Source organism: Medicago truncatula, chromosome 2, assembly GCF_003473485.1.
Source record: "Medicago truncatula cultivar Jemalong A17 chromosome 2, MtrunA17r5.0-ANR, whole genome shotgun sequence".
In the NCBI taxonomy this organism is placed as follows: Eukaryota; Viridiplantae; Streptophyta; class Magnoliopsida; order Fabales; family Fabaceae; genus Medicago; species Medicago truncatula.
This window is the reverse complement of record NC_053043.1, coordinates 6,529,568-6,549,233: the sequence shown is the minus strand read 5'-3', so window position 1 is coordinate 6,549,233 and position 19,666 is coordinate 6,529,568. Positions and strand designations below refer to the sequence as shown.

General features: G+C 29.5%; 1 protein-coding gene and 1 non-coding gene across 2 annotated transcripts; both read left to right on the top strand.

The window, feature by feature from the left end:
* The first annotated feature begins 405 nt into the window (after positions 1-405).
* On the top strand, positions 406-3,236 carry LOC11440830 (40S ribosomal protein S14). Its single transcript, XM_003593902.4, has 6 exons — positions 406-566; positions 658-780; positions 880-925; positions 1,603-1,688; positions 1,920-2,049; positions 2,906-3,236. The coding sequence occupies exons 1-6, from the start codon at positions 564-566 to the stop codon at positions 2,971-2,973; spliced, it is 456 nt and encodes a 151-aa protein (XP_003593950.2). The 5' UTR covers positions 406-563; the 3' UTR covers positions 2,974-3,236.
* A 989-nt stretch (positions 3,237-4,225) lies between these two features.
* On the top strand, positions 4,226-4,418 carry LOC112419552 (U2 spliceosomal RNA). Its single transcript, XR_003009685.1, has one exon. It is a non-coding gene; the product is annotated as a U2 spliceosomal RNA (small nuclear RNA).
* Positions 4,419-19,666: the final 15,248 nt, after the last annotated feature.

Genomic DNA, 19,666 nt, shown 5'->3' with positions numbered 1-19,666 from the left:
TTTATATTCATGGATTCCTTAATCAATGTTTATGACACTAGTTAACAAGACTCTTAAATAATAATTATATATTTCTAGGCTAATTATTTCATATATTTTTTTCATAAATACTACCTTATAATAACATATAAAAAAAACATGTTATGTTCATAATAGTCATCACAATCGTGTTTAGTAAATAAAGGTGTAAGTTTTTAAACCATTTATATTGCTATTCAAGCATCAAAAGTAAAAAGTTTATTGCAATGTTAACTGCTCTTGCAAATAGCAATGTGAGATGTGTGAAGTTGTTTGAAATTATTTACATAAATCGTGCGTGAGGTCAATGATCATATATTTTTTTAACTTTTTGAGTAAAACAGTGGGTGCAAATATCGTCCAAAATGTGAGTTTCATACCCGAAAACAAAACAAGGCCCACTAAGCTCGTTACAAACTAGGGTTTCAATGTCATATATAAAAAACCAAACACTACCACCATTTCTCTTTTGACAAAAGGTTCCAGCAGCAGCATCAGTATCCAAAACCCTAATTTCTTCAAATCTCGGAACCCCATTTTCAACCATGGTATGTTCATACGTACATCAATTCTCTCTTAGATTCAACCCAACACTGGTTCGATTTAATTGATGATGTTTTTTCTTTTTATTTGTGATAGTCGTCGAAGAGAAAGGTTAGGGAGCCAAAGGAAGAGACAGTAACATTGGGTCCAGCTGTTAAGGATGGTGAACATGTTTTCGGTGTTGCTCGCATTTTTGCTTCGTTTAACGACACCTTCATTGTTAGCATCTGAATCTGTTTATTTTTTATTTTTTTTAGTTTGAATTATTGTTTTTTTGAAGTTTGATTTTCATGAGTTGAATGTTTATTTTTGCTGCAGCATGTTACTGATTTATCTGGCAGGGAAACCCTTGTCCGTATCACTGGTATGTATGAGTTTTTTCTTTATATATTATTTTTAATGTTGTTAGTTATTAAATTTAGTTACTATATGTTTTAATGTTGTTCAAAAATTACATTTGTAAGATATTTTTATTGAAAAACTTAAATTTGTTTATTTGTATTAGACCAAGAACAATTATATAGTATAGTTATACTTTTAGCATGATTATTCTCTACCTTGGTTTGTGTTGGGATTTTTATTTTTGGGGCGTTTGTTTAACTGACACAAATTTTTCCTATACATGAGAATATTAAGACAAGTGATAGGCACACTCTTGAATGTTCCTATGACAATTGGAAGTTATTTTCTTTTAAAAAAAAAGAGTATATGCAAAACTTCATGGGAATGTTGGAAGTTATTTCATTCGCAAGAACCTTTATACTCGGGAATAAATATTTTTCATTCTTGTAAAAAATATGGGTATACTCATCCCTACCCTAGTTTTCCTAGGAGTGTAAATCATATACTTTAAACAAACACCCCTTAATGTTTTTAAGCGTTTTGACAAAAACTGTTCACGAGTGTTTTGATAAATTAGTTTAGATGGAATTCATTTGATTAACACTTAGGTAAGATTATGCTGCTGTTGATATTGTTTGGTTTGGAATTGTGTGTTTTACTGGATGTGGTTCTCATATTTTTATTTTTTCCAAATTTTAGGTGGGATGAAAGTTAAGGCTGACAGAGATGAATCATCTCCCTACGCTGCTATGCTTGCAGCACAGGATGTTGCTACTAGATGCAAGGTGGGTAGATTTCTCATTGATATATAGTGCTTTCCATTTACTTTCAAAATTTGTCAAACCAAAAAGCATTTTTGGGTGAAAATTCAACTGTGTTTACACCGTTTAATGGCTGTTTCTGAGCTTCAGTTTGAATGTTTTTGTTTTGTTATGGCATTTGTTTAGTAAGTAGTATAATTTTTTATTTGGGGAGCTGTCAAGTTTTATGTACTGATTCAAAATATTTTGGAGCAGGAGCTTGGTATTACTGCACTTCACATTAAGCTCCGTGCCACTGGTGGAAACAAGACTAAAACACCTGGCCCTGGTGCTCAAGCTGCTCTTCGTGCTCTTGCTCGTTCTGGAATGAAAGTTGGTCGTATAGGTATTTGCATTTACTGAAATTCTATTTTTTTGTTAACCCACATAAGATAGTTTAAGGTTTACTTGCTCTCTGATATTTATGATGTGAAAGTTGGGAATGTTACTTATGATTGATCATATCATACTAGACACCATCAGATTAAATACAATTATCAAAAAGAAAACTATATAGTCCCTATTTTACCAGAAGAGAGAATACACTTATTTCAAGTTATTTGGCGTGTGTATTGTATAGATATAGAATAACTGTAAAGTTGATTAATTGAGTCATGCTCTTATTTCAAGTTATTTGTAATGTGTACTGCATTGTTAACTTTGGAATTGCCGTAAATAAGGTTGACCGTCGATGAACTGAGTAAGATATGGTTATAGTTAAAGAGAATCAGGGATATCTAGGAAAATATGTTGCACAGGGAAATAATGTTAAATCAAAGAAAACATAATGTACAAACCATATAGAGATGAAGTGTCTATCCTTAGTCCCAAGACATTTGGATTTTCTGGTGGTGGTGGTTGTAGGTATTTTATATTTGCATAATATCGTCCAGTCTAAAAAGAACTCACAATTTTGCATTATATAATTGCTTTCCCTGCTAAATCCTGTAATCACCATTCCAGTCTAATCCATGAAAGGTTGTTCACATTTCCAGGCTATGAATTTTTTCAATTATTAATATGATGTTTGCCTTTTTGAGAAAACCTTGACCTTATCGTCCTCTTGGTGAAATTAATTATTCTAACCAGTTTCCATGTAACCGATGGCATTACATTGTATTATTTTAGCCAATGATTGTTATTTCTACATTTTTATTGTATGTTATTTTCTAATTGATTTCATTTTTATCTTGCTATTGCAGAGGATGTCACACCCATTCCTTCCGATAGCACCCGTAGAAAGAGTGGTAGAAGGGGTAGAAGGCTTTAGATACCTTATGGTGTATGGAAGCTGGAGTTGTATCTTTTACTTTCCATGCCAAACAGAATTGTGGCATTTTGAAATTTGAAATTTAGCCATGTTTGATTCAACACCTAAACATAAGTATTTCTTGTGTTATTTTAGGAAGACTACTGAAATTTTTGAATGTTGGTTGCTATGTTGTCCGAATTAGCTTTATTGTTTACTTTCATTGTTTGTTTGAGAACTTGCCAGATTATTAGAATTATGTTCAGCTTTGTGCGTTTGGTCTATTTTAGCATTAACATCATACACAAGATATTGTTAAAACGAATCAGATATAATGAAGATTAACATAGTTTCGTTGATGTTGAAAACTAATATCTTAACAGTAATACTTTACCTGTTTAAATGAATTAAGTGTTTGCATTAACATGTTCAGCTTTGTATTATGAATAAAATTATGTTCAAAACCCTCTCCTAAACATCTTCTATTTCTTCCGCTTGCTACTTTATTTTTCCAAACCTTTCCTTTTCCCTTCCTTCCAAATTCCTAAACAAGCTTAATTGTTTTTATCTATACAAAGTCTATTTGTCGACATCAGGATTGCATTGAGTTAACAAATACCCTTCCGTTTTATTGTACGTTTAACTCCTCAAACTATGTTGTTGAATGTGAAGTTGCGAAATTAGGGTCTGTGCCTCTCGGTTAGAGATGATTTTGAGCTTATAACTACCACTAAACATTTGTTTGGTAACCGCTGTTTTTTTGTGTTTACAACTTATTTTTATTTTTACTAGCTTATAGTAGGTTTAATAAGCTAATCAAATAGCTTATAACTCATCACTCTTTACCTTCAATATTAACCTTGCATTCTTAATTGATTTTTTTTTTATAGATTAATCAAATATATCATTTTTAGGTCATTTCATATTTATTATTTAGTTCAATCATTAATTTTACCAAAAACCACAAATTCAATCTTACATTCGATATAAGTTATTTTGCAATAAGTTAGTTTATCGGTTATTTGATATTTTTTTATCAAACAGATCCTTCGTGATTGCTACTAATAGTTGAATAGTAGTGTGCCGATGCTTTTTGTTTGTGGATGGATTGGAGGCAATGGATTGGAGTCGATGGTTTGTAAACTGACAGTGGACTAAATATAGATAATGGATGTTTAGGATCAAGCTTAGGACTAATGGGAATGATGATTTTCACACCACTCCGTTTATCGATTAATATATCAAATTGTGATTGTTTCATTTAAATCAAGATATACCTTTTTCGACCTTTTGGCTAAGATAAGTGTAGTATATGTTCTTATTAGTTTAATATCTGATATACGGTCTAATGGATCACATGATATTAAGTTACTTTTTTAGGGGAAGAAGTCATCATAATAGTTTGCTATTGAGCTTCATAAGTGTTGCATATGGGTTGCACTATTGCGTAGTCCGACACACCCTACCACAAGAAAAAGAAAAAAAAATTAATCAAGTTGGGATTAAAGAAACCAACGCTATGAAGTGGTGTTTAAACTATTAGCAATATTGTGCTTTGTACCTTGGGAATTGAATGGTGTTGGTGACTTGGTTCCATTGCATCACGTTGACCAAATATTAGAATGAATGTAAAGATTAACAAGTTCAACTCTTTACCCTTTGGGAGCTGGTGTATTCAGGAAAGGGTTATGTTTGAATAACAATTACATTATCACCTTTAATCTAGAATTTAAACATAATTTTTTTTTGTGGTGGTCGGGGTTCAAATCCCCAGATCTTGCATACATTATACATTGTCCATACCAACTGAGTTAAGCTTACGAGAACAATTTAAAATACTAATAGTAGTTAACCGCCCGGGAGGCTTTTATTTGGGGTGGGTATGCCAAAACTTTGGTATTTTCTTTGCCTTTATACAATTTCAACAACCATAACAATTCTTCATGTCTTACAATGTCGTAATGGTTTTGTTCAATTTATCTTTATTTTGAAGAGGTTTATAGACAATTCTGACGAAATTTGGTGCAAAATACAATTCAATATTTGTTTTTTTAGTCTAACTCGATCTTTTAGTTATTGTGGAAAATTTAAATTGAGGTAGGTAGGCACAATTATAGAGCTGTCAAGTGGGTTGGCCCTGTCCAGCCCGCCTTGGCCCGATGAGCCACCTCATATAAATGGGCCGGAGTGGATCGGCCCACTTGATTCATACACGGTCCGATGGGCCAGCCAAACCAATATTTTAAAATGTATTATTTTATTTTTTGAAGGATGAAATTGACTATTTATTAAGTAGTATAGCTTTCGTGTCTCACCATATATATATTTGGCTTATTGTTGACAATGATATTTTTTGTAGGCATGTGAGTTGTGAGTTGTGAGCTGTGAAAATGATACTCGTGTTTGTGGGGATCTATTTTTGCTCCAAACTTCATTATTACATATATAATAATATAATACACGATGTTTGTAACCTAAATTGCGGGGGAGTAAATCACATTACAAAGTTCTGTGTGGTACAAAAACACGAGCTATTGATCTGTATTTCACAACCAATTCCCAGTTGTCTCAACAATATTATTTGTTTCAATTATTTCAATTTGACTTCAAATTTCTTATTAGAACTCTTTTGAGTATGTCACAATTGAATTGTAAGAATGATGGATGGGATTGGTGGTTAGTTAAGTAATTGTATTTTTTTATAAATTGATGTCTACATACTATATAGCTAGTGGCTTATATTTTCGTATATGGCTGCACTATAATATATATGTTCGTAACTTAGACCAATAAAAAATATGAAAATCAAAGTTAACAAAAATGCACATTTTTATTTGAACAAAAAAAATCAATATATATATTAGTGTAAACCAATTTAAAATAAAGAAATGAATATCTTTCAAGATATTTGTTATAACATAAAATGGATTTAAGTTAGCAAAATGGTCCAAATTAACAAATATACTTTAATTTATACATGTGTAACCGGCAAATGCACCACGGGGGCCAGGGGTGGCTGAGGTCCCCCTCCCCAGTTTCTGAATATTTTATTTTTATACTACTAATCTACTGTGATATTACATGTTGTTTCAAATAGGATCCAATTTTTTATTGAATGAGGTCCCCCCCCCCCCCCCCCCTTCCATTTGTAGTTTAGTTTCAATATGAGTATTATATTATTTGTGTATTGGGACTTTGTCTTTTATGAGAAAAATAAAACCTTTTAACTTCTTAAAGAAAAATCCCTTTAATTATTTTATTTTTGAAAGAAAATTGAGAAGTAAAAACCTAATTTTTCTCTCTTCTCTAAAATCCAGTCGTAGCATATTCTGTAGACTGCGTTTGACTTCGGGTGTAACTTAAATTTGTTTGATAATATTAATTTTGAGTGTAACTTAAATTTCTTATATATTGATGCATTTGAAAATTTAGTGTTTCTTTAGTAAATCACACCTTTTAAGACTTGGTCTCCCCCAATATTTAAAACGTGGCTGCACCCCTACGTTTGAGGATTGAACAGAACAACTTCTTTTATTCAGGGTACAAACTATTAAAAAGACTTAAATACAATTTTTATGTTCCAACATAAAAAAAGTATGGCTCTATTTATCTATAGTTATGTCCTTTTTGTGTATTATTTTGTCAAGTACTTGTTATTATGTGAATCAAACATACCTTTAATAAACAAGTGATTGTGTTTAAGTAATGGAATTTAGTTAATGTTTAATCATTTTATAAGATTTTAGTCTTTTTTCCCTAAAAAAAAAAGAGTTTAGTCTTTTTGCTAGAGCAATAATTGTTAGTACTATGCTCCTCGTCGATCTTTCTTACATTTGATTTGGCTTTGTTGCATTTGGGTTATTTGAAATGAAAGAAATCAAAGGCTCTTTGCGAACAAAGTCAATATGATGGTGCAGCTTTTAGAAAAAGGTTAAGATGTATTCTCTTCGTTGGTTGAAAGCTAAAAATGTGTGCTTTCCTTTTGGTTATCATTTATGGTGGCAGCATCCCCTTGTTTATTTAGGGATATGCTGAGGTTTTATTTTCATCTCTAAACTTTTGTTTTGGACAAGTTGTTATTTCGTTGTAACTTTGTTTTGCCTCTTTATGCATTCCTTGTGCTAGGAAGCAAGACTTTTGATTGTTAATATATATCTCATTTTGACTTGTTCAAAAAAAAATGTTAGTACTCTAATTTTTTAAAAGATCATGTTGACAAGTGTTTTAGGATATTTGAAAATGATTAAAAAAAAAACAATTCATAACTTTTATGTAAAATAAATTGTTTTATAATGTTTCATTGTGTTGAATAAGTAATTCTAAAATAAAATTTTCACTTTAAACTTCATAACAAGTGTCATAGGTATATTTGTTAGCCTTCTCATTTTCTGATAGATAAACAAATATACAAATCACTAATAAAATTCAGACATATAAATAACGAGATCGGAATTCAAATCTCAATTACAACGCCCAACCTAGTAATTTTACAGTACACAAGACTTAGGAAAAAGACAACTTGCTTACGATTCAATATCACATAAGTGTCTGAATGATGAGTTGTTATCCCTACCTGTATTGATATATCTAGTCTCATTAAGAAATTGGTAATACTTTCAAATAATTGTTGGTACTATCTTAGAAAAGATCGATGGTCCACATGTCACCCATAATTCAACCATGTTTTTTTTTTTTTTTTTGTTTTAACGGAATTCAACCATGGTTAAAATGCATGATTAATAACCCACCGATCCTCTTTTTAAAGGATTAATAGGTCTTTAGCCCATGTAATATAGGTCATTTCTGATTTTTCTTTCTGTAAAATATATTTTTTTTATTTACCCGCCTGTAATTTTTTTTTTGTTTTGATTTACTCACTAATAGGCCAAACAAAAACGAAAAATTCTTAAAAAAAAAATAAAATTCGTTTACAAAAAAAATAATTACAGGGGGTAAATCAAAAAAAATATTTTACAGAGGGAAAATCGGAAATGACTTATATTACAGGGGGTAAAAACTTATTAACCCTTTTTTTAAAACAAATGTGTCCATTAAAGTTGATGTATTTTGTTAATGTAGATCAAATATATCAATTTTTATTGATCAATTTATCTCATATATTTAGTCAACTCATCACAACACATGCATTTTGCAATTGTCACATTCAACCAAAGACAAAATATGTATTTTGTCTAATAAGCATATATTTTGTCAACTCGGCATAACCCGTTTGTAATTTTCCATTTTCATTTTCCGCCAAAGACCAAAATTGAATGAATTTGAAATAATAGAGGTTCAATAAAACAAATTCACATGAAAGAGAAAGACATAAAAAAAACTAAATTTTAAAAAAAAAATAAACAAATGACATCCAAAAATAAAATACAATTCGTCATAATGTTGAGACTTTCGAGGAACGCTACATTGAATTTGATCATTACATTAGACTAAAAAAAAAGTTGTTTGTATTTTGTCCATAGAAGTATTAGGAATAAAGTTAGTTATTGGTAATTTTATGGGTTAGTTGAAGGAGTTGGATTTTTATGAGTAGTATTTTTCCAAAAAAAAATAAACTCGATTAAAAAAGTGTCACATCTTTTAAAATATCACTTTGTCAACTCAATATAAAACATGTGTATTTTTCATTGTCAGGTTCCCCCAAAGACTAAAAGTGAAGGTACAACAACCAAGTCTTATCCCATTAAGTGGGGTTGGCTATAGAATTTTGTTTTTTTTGTTTTTTTTTTATGTTTGTTGTAGATGCAAAGATAACCCTTTTCTTTTATCTAGGATTGCGACTAAGGCTATCACAAACAAGATTAGAGTTCAAAAGTGGCTGTATTTGAAAGAACATAGGTTGTTTAAAAAAGCAATTGCATGAAAGTGAGCGATATCCAAAAACTTATATTTAATATAAAAAAATTAGACAAAGAACATCCAAAAACTAAGATAACAATTTATCATAATATTTGGAGCTCCGAGGGATCCTGTAATGACTTGGATCATCATATTTGGATAAGAGAAACCTGATAAGTGAGATTGACACCACATCTCCATCCAAAAACTTAAGACATTAGTTATATTTGTCATTTCATTTATATCTTGCTCAATATATACTCTTGGATCCAATGTAGAAGTTTTACTCATAAATGACACATTATCATCTCACCCTTAAGGGCGAGATTCTCTATGTCTATGATATGTTGAGATGGAAAAATAAGATAAGAGGAACAAAATGGTAAAAATGTGAGTTGGTGACTATTACATAGAGGGGTGTCTTTGTTCCTTTCTTTAATGAGAAGATAGAAAGTAAATTAGAAAAAGAAAGAAGATGAAAAAGGAATTTGAACATGAGAAGAATGATAAAGAAGAAAAATTAAGGAGGGTGTGTTTTATATGTGACAATATAATTAATAGAATGAGTTGCAGATAATTTATGAATTTGTGAAGGAGATGAAAAGTATTGGATAATCATGCTACCATGATAATAGACTCAATCAAAAAATGTCACATAAAACTAAAATGTCTAATACATATGTATTTTGTCAACTCAGCACAACAAGTCTACATTGTTTTACTGTTAAGTCATACAAAAGACTAAAAGTGAAGGAATTTGAAATAACAGATATTGAATAACAAATATGCATTAAAGCCAATGACATCCTCGGCTAAGATTTAAGACAAAAAAATTAAACAAACGACATTTAAAAACTAACAAAACAAATTACTATAATTTTCTGATTTCCATGGGAACCTACATTGGTTGCATCATCATTAGTCAAAGAGCAACAACACAAGTGAGATCGACATCACTTCTTCACCCAAAATCCTAAAGCATTGGGTATATGAATAATCTCTCTCAAATGTTTTTCAACATTTACTCTTGCATCCAATGTCAAATTTTAATTCACAACACGTTAACATTTCTCCATTAAGAGACTCTCTGTGTCTGTGATCCACCACCAGGAAGCACTCCCTCCCCCCACCCAATGTTGAACCGGGATACGATACCATCGTTGGGCCTTATAGGGGAGTCAACATTGATGTGATTCGACACATTGTAGAAAGAGAAACCACACAAGCGAGAATGATACCACATCTTCATCAAAAAATTGAAGACTTAAATATGAGTTTTATTAATTTAGTTGCTGTTCAACCTCCAATTTTTTTATTCAAAATTGGACTTTAATCGACAATTGACACATCAGAGCATTTTTTTCTTTCAAATATCATGAAATTCTAGCCCGTGTCCATACTAGTTTTTAGATATTTAATAGGTTTGCTTGTAGGTTTTCTATGTCTGCCTCTATCTTTATTGATATAATTATTCTCCTTCTCGTCTACTTCCCTTGTTGCAACATCTACAAGTCTCTCTCTCTCTCTCTCTCTCTCTCTCTCTCTCTCTCTCAAACGTCTCGTCACACATCCAACACAACATCTTAATCTTCGCTTATCTTATTTTTGTGTTGGTTCTTCACCGCCCAACACTCTGTTCCTTACAATATCATTGATATTTTCAGCTGTTCAATAAAAAATTACCTCTAACTTGAGCGGTACTGCAATATTAAATAAAACAGCTAAGACTCTTCTCCATCTCAGCCACCTGACTTGAATTTGATGATTTGCATATGCTTCAATTTCTCAGTCATTTTGTAGTATAATGCCAAAATATTAAAATTGTGTAACTTGTGTTTTAATATGATCTCCAACTTTCACATTAAAGCTAAAAACACTCCCCTTTTGCTAAAGTTACATTATGTATACTCAAACAGAAATCATACGCTTCTAAGGCTTATCTCCAACTCTCCAACCTCAATTCTCCAAGTAAGACTATATCATCTGTAAATAGCAGACATTTTTGGTGCTAGCTCTTGGATATGTTCCGTTAGAGCAACCAACACTAAAGTAAAAAAGATAAGTGATTAGGGTTTAACCCTTGGTGCAATCCTATTGTTATGGGGAAATCGTCGGTGGTCTCTTCCTGCATCCTCATACTAGTTGAAGCCCCCTGGATAGCTCGAATACAAGAAATTATACCCAATTTCTTCTATAGGGCGTGCGTTCCACAAAATCTATCTATGTACTTTATCATATGTCTTATCCAAATCAATGAAAATTAAGTGCAATTTTTTTTTATCAATCTGATATCACACGTCGTAGTAAGCTGATCACTTTCATCGTTGATCTTCCAAACATAAAACTAAATTGATTATCAGTAGCTCGAGTATTTTATCTTAGATTTTGCTCAATCACTCTTTTCTATAACTTTATGGTATAACGAATAAGTTTATTTTGTCTTTGAAAGCATTTAGGTTTGACAAATCATTCTAAAGCCGATGTGGGTAGTTTTTTATGGTCATGTATTTAGCTAATGTTCTAAAAATACATACATATTGAGCTGTGTTTGGTTTATTGCGGGATAGCCCATTGTCTTGGTGAGAATAAAGATGGTTGTGTGAATGGTTATCACTTGTGGACGCAAATCTTTACCACGATACATAGACTTGCATGATTTTTGGGAAGTTCTAAAGGATATACATAAATAAAATTTCTTTAATACCCTAAAGGCAATATCAATTTAAAGTTTATATTTAGTTTAAAATGATTAGATATTAAAAAAATATATGACACTAAATAATATATGTCGAATATCATAATCAACAATATTTTAGTGTAGCTTAGGTTGACATTTATTTTTTCTAAAGTGCTTTGCTTTTGTATCGGTTCGTTTCGGTGGCTTTGGATGTGGAAGGAACTTTTGACATTTTTTAAGATGAAGATCTCTTGCCGAAAGAAATAAAAGTCACAAACAAGAAAAATTGGCATGCTCCTGTTAAAAAAGAAAAAATGGCATGCTGTCAAAAATGATATATCGTAAACAATTTGGAATTTCAACTCTTTGAAACTACATCGACAATTTCATACTGACATGACCAAAAGCAATTGAATCCATTAATATAATATATTCCTACACGAAAAAAAAATGATCATGATAGGAATGAAATATTTCAAAAAGAAAAGATGGACTTTTCTTTCAAAGTTCATGAAGAATGCTTTTATGTATATTTTAACAAATTTATGCACTAAAAAATTTTAGTCAATGTGCACTAACATATCTATCTGTCAAAGAAGATAATAATTTTATTATAAGAAATAAAATTTAGTAAATACGATAATAAAGGACGTCTTCAACAAAATTATTTAAAAAACACACATTAACAAATAGTACCAATTACTCAAATAATTAAGGAAACACAATTTATGAACACTCAAAAATTTAAATGATACCTTGAGAGAAAAATAAATAGAGAATATGATGTTATATGTTGGTGATGAGACGAAAATAAATATAAAATGATGTTTAAATGGCTGTTTGAATATTATCAGTGTATAAATACCATTTGTTAATTAATTAAAGACATTCGGAAAGAAATTTAGGGACCCAGCTGAAAAAAGACAATCGAAATTTGAACTATATTTTTCAATATAAAACAATCATAATTGTTAGTTTGTCTTAATTCAAGTTTAGTTTAGTGATAATCACAATCAGTGGTTAATCACATTTTGTTTTAGTTTGTTACAAGTTTGTTAGAGGTTAGTAGATAAGATCTAGAGTTTGTTACATTATTTGTGCTTCAAGCAACCTAGCTAGATATTGTATATAAGCTACCTCCTTTGTACATTTTAGTATGTAGAATCAATAAAGATCAATTACAATTTCATCATAACTTTTCTTCTCTCAATTCTCTCTCTAATTCACAAAACCTTAGAATAAGAAACTGCTTCTGAACTGCTTCTGAACTAATTTCTGAACAGTACTTCTGAACAAGCTTCCGCTTCTGGTTTTCTGCGCTATCAATAATTTCATATGAACAATGCTAACATTTACTATAGAAACATTCCCTAAATTTTTTTTACGATAGAAACATATTATGAAACTTAATATAAAATATTGATTTAAAAAGATGTTCATTTAATTCCTTAAAAATTGAATTTTAGTAAAAAAAATATTAAATGACTTGAGTCCTTATTACTCCAAGTAAGCATTGACCATCTCATATTATATATTTCTTAAAATGTGATGGAAGCAAAATCTCACGTCAAATAATTTGGAATTTTCCAAAAGGAAGATAGCTAGCTAAATATTGCCAATTTCAGGGAGCTGGCAACAAAAAACAATAGAATAGTTAATTCACGTGTTCTGTCAAAAGAAAAGAAAAAGTTAAATTCACGTGGTTACCTCTTTTTCTTTGACTAGAAATTTCATGTGGGTCCATGGTAGCACGAAAGAATAAAATTAAAAATATTGCAAAGCTTCAATAATATCATATGATTTTATATGGAATAAATAAAAAATATGTTAACCCATGTTGTAAGGCAATGATTAAGCATTCAAAACAAATAAGTTTTAATAAAAAAGTTGTATAATTATTATTTTATCAAAAGTAATATTTTATATTTATAAGACAGAATTTCTATTTGTAGTTTTTTAACCATTGCTCTAATGACCCTTAAAAAAAAATAGTATACCATAAAAGATGCACAAGTGATCTATAATATATGGAAATGGATATTTATAATAGGTGGCAGGCAGCAAATCTGAATCCAGAATGAAAAGCCTAACGAACAAACTACCAACCGAGAGACAAGCCTCCAAAATGTATACAGCAATGACACTGTGTTGTATCAATCAAACATTTATATATTTTTAACATTTTTGGTAGGTTAAACATAAATGAATCACGTTTTGGACACAAAAGTGTCTACACGCATCAAGTATATAAAAGGACATTAACCCTCGGTGAAGTGTTCATTTTATACTCTAGTTAACCCTTGTCGATTTGAGCATTGATGTGTTGGAGGTACACCACCGTCCTCCGTCATATTTGAGCAATTCTAATCGTCGTTTTCAAGTCCATTTCAGATTAGTAACGTTTGTCATTGCGAGCTATATTTTAAAATTGTTCAAACTTTAAACAACAATCGACTAAGATATTGAAACTAGAAGTTCATCGTCTTTCTCATTCTTGATGTGAAGATAATAATTTGATCGACGCCACATCGTTAAAAATGAGAAAAATTAAAACAAATTGAATTTTGAGCACCAACTTTTATTTCCCTTTATTTTTGTTAGATTAACACTAAATAAGTCGTTCCCTCACTTGTAAGTATAACAACCACCCCAAACTTCAACTTTTTAAAAAACATCTCATCAATAAAATTTAGGTTAAATGCATTTTTTGTCTCCTTAAATGGAAATATTTTAAATTTAATCCTTACTTTGGTTATGCTAACAAAACATTTGTTGAGAAATCAAAAATAGTAAGAAAAAAAGAATTTTATATTGGAAAAACTCTTTTTCAACTTTCAAAAAGTAGAATACACGATATGAAATAATTTCTTATCGTGAATTTTTTAAAAGTGTCATAAAAGTTTTGTTAGCGAGACTTTTATTTTTGACAAAAAAAGTGGTATTTGGAGCTATGAATAAGACATTATTTGGAGTATCTCTTTAATAGGACTTGTAGAAGTAACGTGAGTACGTGATCATGGACATGATATCGTGGGGAAATGGATTCCCTTGAGTAACATGAATCCCTCGAGTGACATGAAAGGAGATTGGAATCTTCTTTCTAGACCTTCATTGAAAAATATGTAAAGGGGCTTTCAAAATTAAAAAAAAGGGTCATGTTAACTTGTATCCTTAAGACACAAGTTAATGCATTAAATATAGAAATTGTTTATTAAATACGTGTATCACATTTAATCTTTAACTTTTTAATGAATTGAATGTATAAAATTTTGGAGAATATTTCTTCTTTTGAGTTTTTTAACATGTGTCCTAAAAGTACAAGTTAACACTACCCTTTTCAAACATAAAAAAAATGTTAAAGTAACAATTAAAATGAGACGAGATGAGTATTAAAAATAATGTTCAACAAATTTGTTAGTGTGTCTTCCCCACAAAAAAATAAAATTAATAGTGTGTCTTCAATCAATTTCTTAATAACCTTAATTTAATGGTTATGTGGTCATTTACGATAGATAGTCCTTAAAAATTAATAAAAAAATAATTATAGTACAAAAAAGAGCAATTGAATATTATTGAAAAACTCAATAACAAACTTCTTAAAAAACGATTATTATAGTAGAAAAAGGAGCAAAAATTGATAACAAACTTGATGATTAGGGTCATTAAGAAAAATGAGCAAAAGATAAAAAAAGAAAAGAAAAAAAGGTTATAGTAGAAAAATGTTGAAAATTTTGCCTTTATTGCGATATGTTCTTAGTCGTCTAATTGTGATATTTGAGTTGTCTCGTGTTAGCTTGTCTTGTCTTGTGTTGGCTTTGAGGGGCGAATTTGAGCGAAGAGTAAAGTAGAGATGTTTGAGAAAGAAAATTTGTCTCATTTAATGAAAGTCAAACTCGAGTTAGAGTAAAAAGTCGCAAGACATGTGATGTAGTAGGAAGACTGTTTTCCCCAATTATGCCAACCTTTACTTCCAAAGATGACAAAACCTAGATCTACTCCAACAAGATCACCTCGAACTCGAACAAATTTGAACTCCTCGAATTCAAAGCTGCAACCCTTTAATTCTTCAACTCTGTGCAATCTTTGAGCAATCTTCAACAAGATATGTTCGTTGGCATGAGTTCCATGGAATTTCTTCGGGGTTGATTGGCAAGAAAAGTTCCTAAATTGTTAAAGGAGAAAATAAATCCTTCTTCTATTGTTTGGACGAATCAAACCATTACACAACCTAAGATTGTAATCTTTAAATGTATATTGATGAAAGTGTTTTCACAAGGTTTTGAGAGAGAGAGAGAGAGAGATATAGAGAGAGAGAGAGAGGGGTAATGCATGATTTCAATGATTGAAAATAATGAGGGAAAGTTACATTTATAGGTGGAGAGTTTTTTGATACAAAAGAAAGTTGACTTTTAGTGGAAAAAAAAATACTGTCTAAATTGATTCAGAGAAAGTGTGAATCGATTTAGGAACTCAAATGCGTTTTGAGTTCGTTTGAAGAATGATTTTTTTTAGGATGAAGTTTGAATCAATTCAAAATCTTCCTAGTGAAGTTTAAATCGATTCAAAGTGACTTTTACATAAATTAAATCGATTCAAAAGTGTCTCAAACCTTTCCAGTTGCACTGAATCGATTTAAGATGTCATTTACCACAACTGAATCGGTTCAAAAGTGCCAAATGACGCAAAAAGTAGTTGAAAAACACGCTATGACCCAAACTTTGTAAAATATGTTTCCATCACAAAATAGATTCAAAATTAGTCTTTAGAAAAATATTTTACGCATGGAAAATATGTAAAATATGTCTATGCAAATGAGAATTAATCATAGAATAGAGAAACGTATGACGATCTAAAACTATCGTAGAAAATACGAGACATCTTTCAAAACATAAGATAAGATAAGGAACTACAACAAACTTTTTATAATACTTAAATATGCATGCAATAAATCATTCAAAAATTAAAGAGTTTAAACATAATTAAAAAAGTTGGCTTTAAGAGATACTACAACTAGATAACCGGCCAAGTGTTTGAGTTTAAATTGTTAATATGCTCAACAAAAAAATAAATAGTTTATAAGAATCTAAGTTATATTTTTATGTGGAACAATTCTTGACCACATTATATTTGTTTTAGATCAAACTTCAGATTATTAAAGTCCTTTTTTATCTAATAAAAAAAAAAACTAAACTTACGAGCATATACAATAAAAATCAAATAAAAATATGAGAAATGATAACAAATGCTTCTCAAACACTCTTTAAGGACATACAAGAGCATATACAATGGAGATACTAATTTTTTGATACTTAAATGAGTCTCATGTGTACACATCACTGATTTATAATTTTTAACAACAATATTTAATAATCACTCAATCCTTCAAACCCAACCTCTCATACAAATTTCGTAAATGAGACTTACTAATCAACTATCAATAATTTTCTATCATTATATTTTAATTTTTTAATATTAAAAAAGTGAAGTCTTACTTAAGATAACGATCTTAACTGAGATCTTGGGTCTTATAAGATCTAAAAAAAAAAATTCCCAATAAATATATACTTTTTTTTAAGAAATAAATATATACTTAATAGATATCAAATCTTCAAAAGTAAAATATAATGAAGTTAAGTTAGGCACAAAGAAAAAGTAACAAATGAGCAGTGCAATTGAAATGGAAGAAGGAAAGACGAATACAATAGTAATACTTTTGAAGTTTGATCTGATACATATCCATTATCAACTTATTTAGTTTGTTCAAAAAAAATTTATCAAATTATTTAATGATATATTATACTTTTTTAAGAAACAAATTTAATTTTGTTTAAAAGTTCGATATCCATCCAAATTTCATGTATTTGAATATATTCTGTTTGGTCATTGTTATAAGTAAAAATTTAATTTTTAGATTTATTGATTAATTTTTGTATTTGATCTATAATATAGATCAAATACATTAATTAATTAATTAATAGATCTATTTTTTTTGGGTTAAATATGTTTTTGATCCTTATAAATTTGGGAACTTCTAAGTTTAATTCTTACTTAATTTTAATAGGTTTTTTAGTCCCTACAAGAAAAAAATACTTCTAATTTTAGTCCATGTTACAACAAAGTTTGTTTAATTATCCTTAAACACTTAGAGTCCGTTTGGTGCACATGATATTATAAACACATGATAGGATAAGAAGATGGATAAGGATATGATATGATAATGACTTTATAACATTTATCCTATCACATGTTTGGTGCACACATGATAAATAATAGAAAAATATAATTAATTTTTTTCATGTGTTTGGTACACCTTTGCTAAGCCAGACAAAAATTAAACTTAAGAACATTCAGCCATTTCAAAAACTTCAAACGCAGCAAGAACATTCGCAAATCCATGCCGCAAAGGTACCAATAACATTCAAAAGCAAACTGATGCCACTAATTTCAATAATTGGTGAAAACGTCCTTTTATTCATCGATTCATAAAATAAAGTTAAAATTTTTGTTTTGCAATTGTACCAGAAAACAATTCTACCAGAAAAGGGCATAATTCAATAATATCAAATTGGGTTTAGACAAATCAGTATTCAACGATTCACAAATAAAGGTGAAAATTTTGTTTTTGCAATTGTACGAGAAAATGCAAAGATTATCCAAGAATATGAAATTGAGTTCAGATAATTAATCAAAAAAATAAACTAAAATAGGAAGTCTGGCTGTGGAGTAGAGAGAGAGATGGAGAAAACAAACTGAAATCGATTGACACATAATTATTGGAGAGGGAGGAGTCGAAAGAGGGTGATTGGAGAATAAAAGATGCGCGTGTGCGATGTTGTTATGCTATTAGGTAATTAACCCACCAAAAATTAAGGATAAAAATAACAAAGGGTGGATAAGATATGATTGGAAATTGATTTAATTTATCATTTTCTATTGGTGCACCAAACAACAGATTGAATCATGATATGATAGTTCTATCATATCCTGTCTCTCTATCATGTGCACCAAACATACCCTTAAATTTTTGAACGATTTTTTTGAGACACCTTTAGAACACTATGAAAGGTTCATTTACTAAAACTTAGAATTTTTTTAACATGAAACGAATTAAATATGAATTTTTTAAAACAACAAAAGTTAAAGATAAAATTAACAAAATCTGGACGTAGAAATCAAATTTTACGAATTTTTTTTGCAGAGGAGCTTTTATTAATGTTCTCAACACGTCTTCAAAAAATTGTTCAAAAACTCAAGAGTTTAACCATAAATTAAACAAATTTGAATTGAGGAACTAATACTGAGTGCAGGAAAAAAAAACCAGGGACTAAAAGAACTATTAAAATTAAGTAAGAACTAAACTTAAAAGGTCCAAATTTTATAGGGGCCAAAAACATATTTAACTTTATTTTTTTTTGCTTATAATAATGATCGGAGAGAGTATGTTTGTTTGGAGAAAGTCTTGTATAGTTACAAGCTTTTGGGCACACCACTTAAGTTAACACACATAAAAATACATTTTATTTCATTATTTAAAAAATAAATATTATTTAATTATTTTCTCTTTCTACCTTTTTTTCAATTGTGTATGTGTGTATAAATTTAACGCTCAAACCTTTATGTCCAAGTAAATATTTTCCATTTGTTTAACATGTTTAATATTGTACTTTTAAAAAGTTTAATATTAATATAAAGTCATGTTAATTTGTACTTTAGTTAAACAATTAAAAACAAAAAGAAAAGATAAATCTTTGACTTTGAAAAGAACACTCAAATTTCAAAGAATTAAAACATACCATTTCCCAAAGTAATATTTTCTTTTATAATTTTTTACTAAGCAAAAATGTATTTTGTAGATTCATTCGATAAATGAAGCATGTGTTCTATATTATAAACCACATATATTATTTACTGAATGAACTAAAATATCAAATTTTGCTTATAATAATGACTAGAGGATGTATTATCTTGAAAATATATGTTTTTTTTAAGAAGAAAATCTAGCAGATATTTGTTAGCATTCCCATTAATATAAAATACAAAAAATTTATCAATAAATTTACTATTTTTAATTTTACATAAATACAAATTTGCATATCTTAAAAAAAAAAAAAAAAACTCTTAAAAAATTTACCAAAAGAAAACGTCCTATATTATTGTCGGTTACGATGTGTTGTACTTAAT

Coding starts and splice junctions, on each gene's coding strand:
- LOC11440830 (XM_003593902.4), top strand. Junction 781..879: donor CGTTTAACGACACCTTCATT/GTTAGCATCTGA, acceptor TTTTTGCTGCAG/CATGTTACTGATTTATCTGG. Junction 2,050..2,905: donor AATGAAAGTTGGTCGTATAG/GTATTTGCATTT, acceptor TTGCTATTGCAG/AGGATGTCACACCCATTCCT.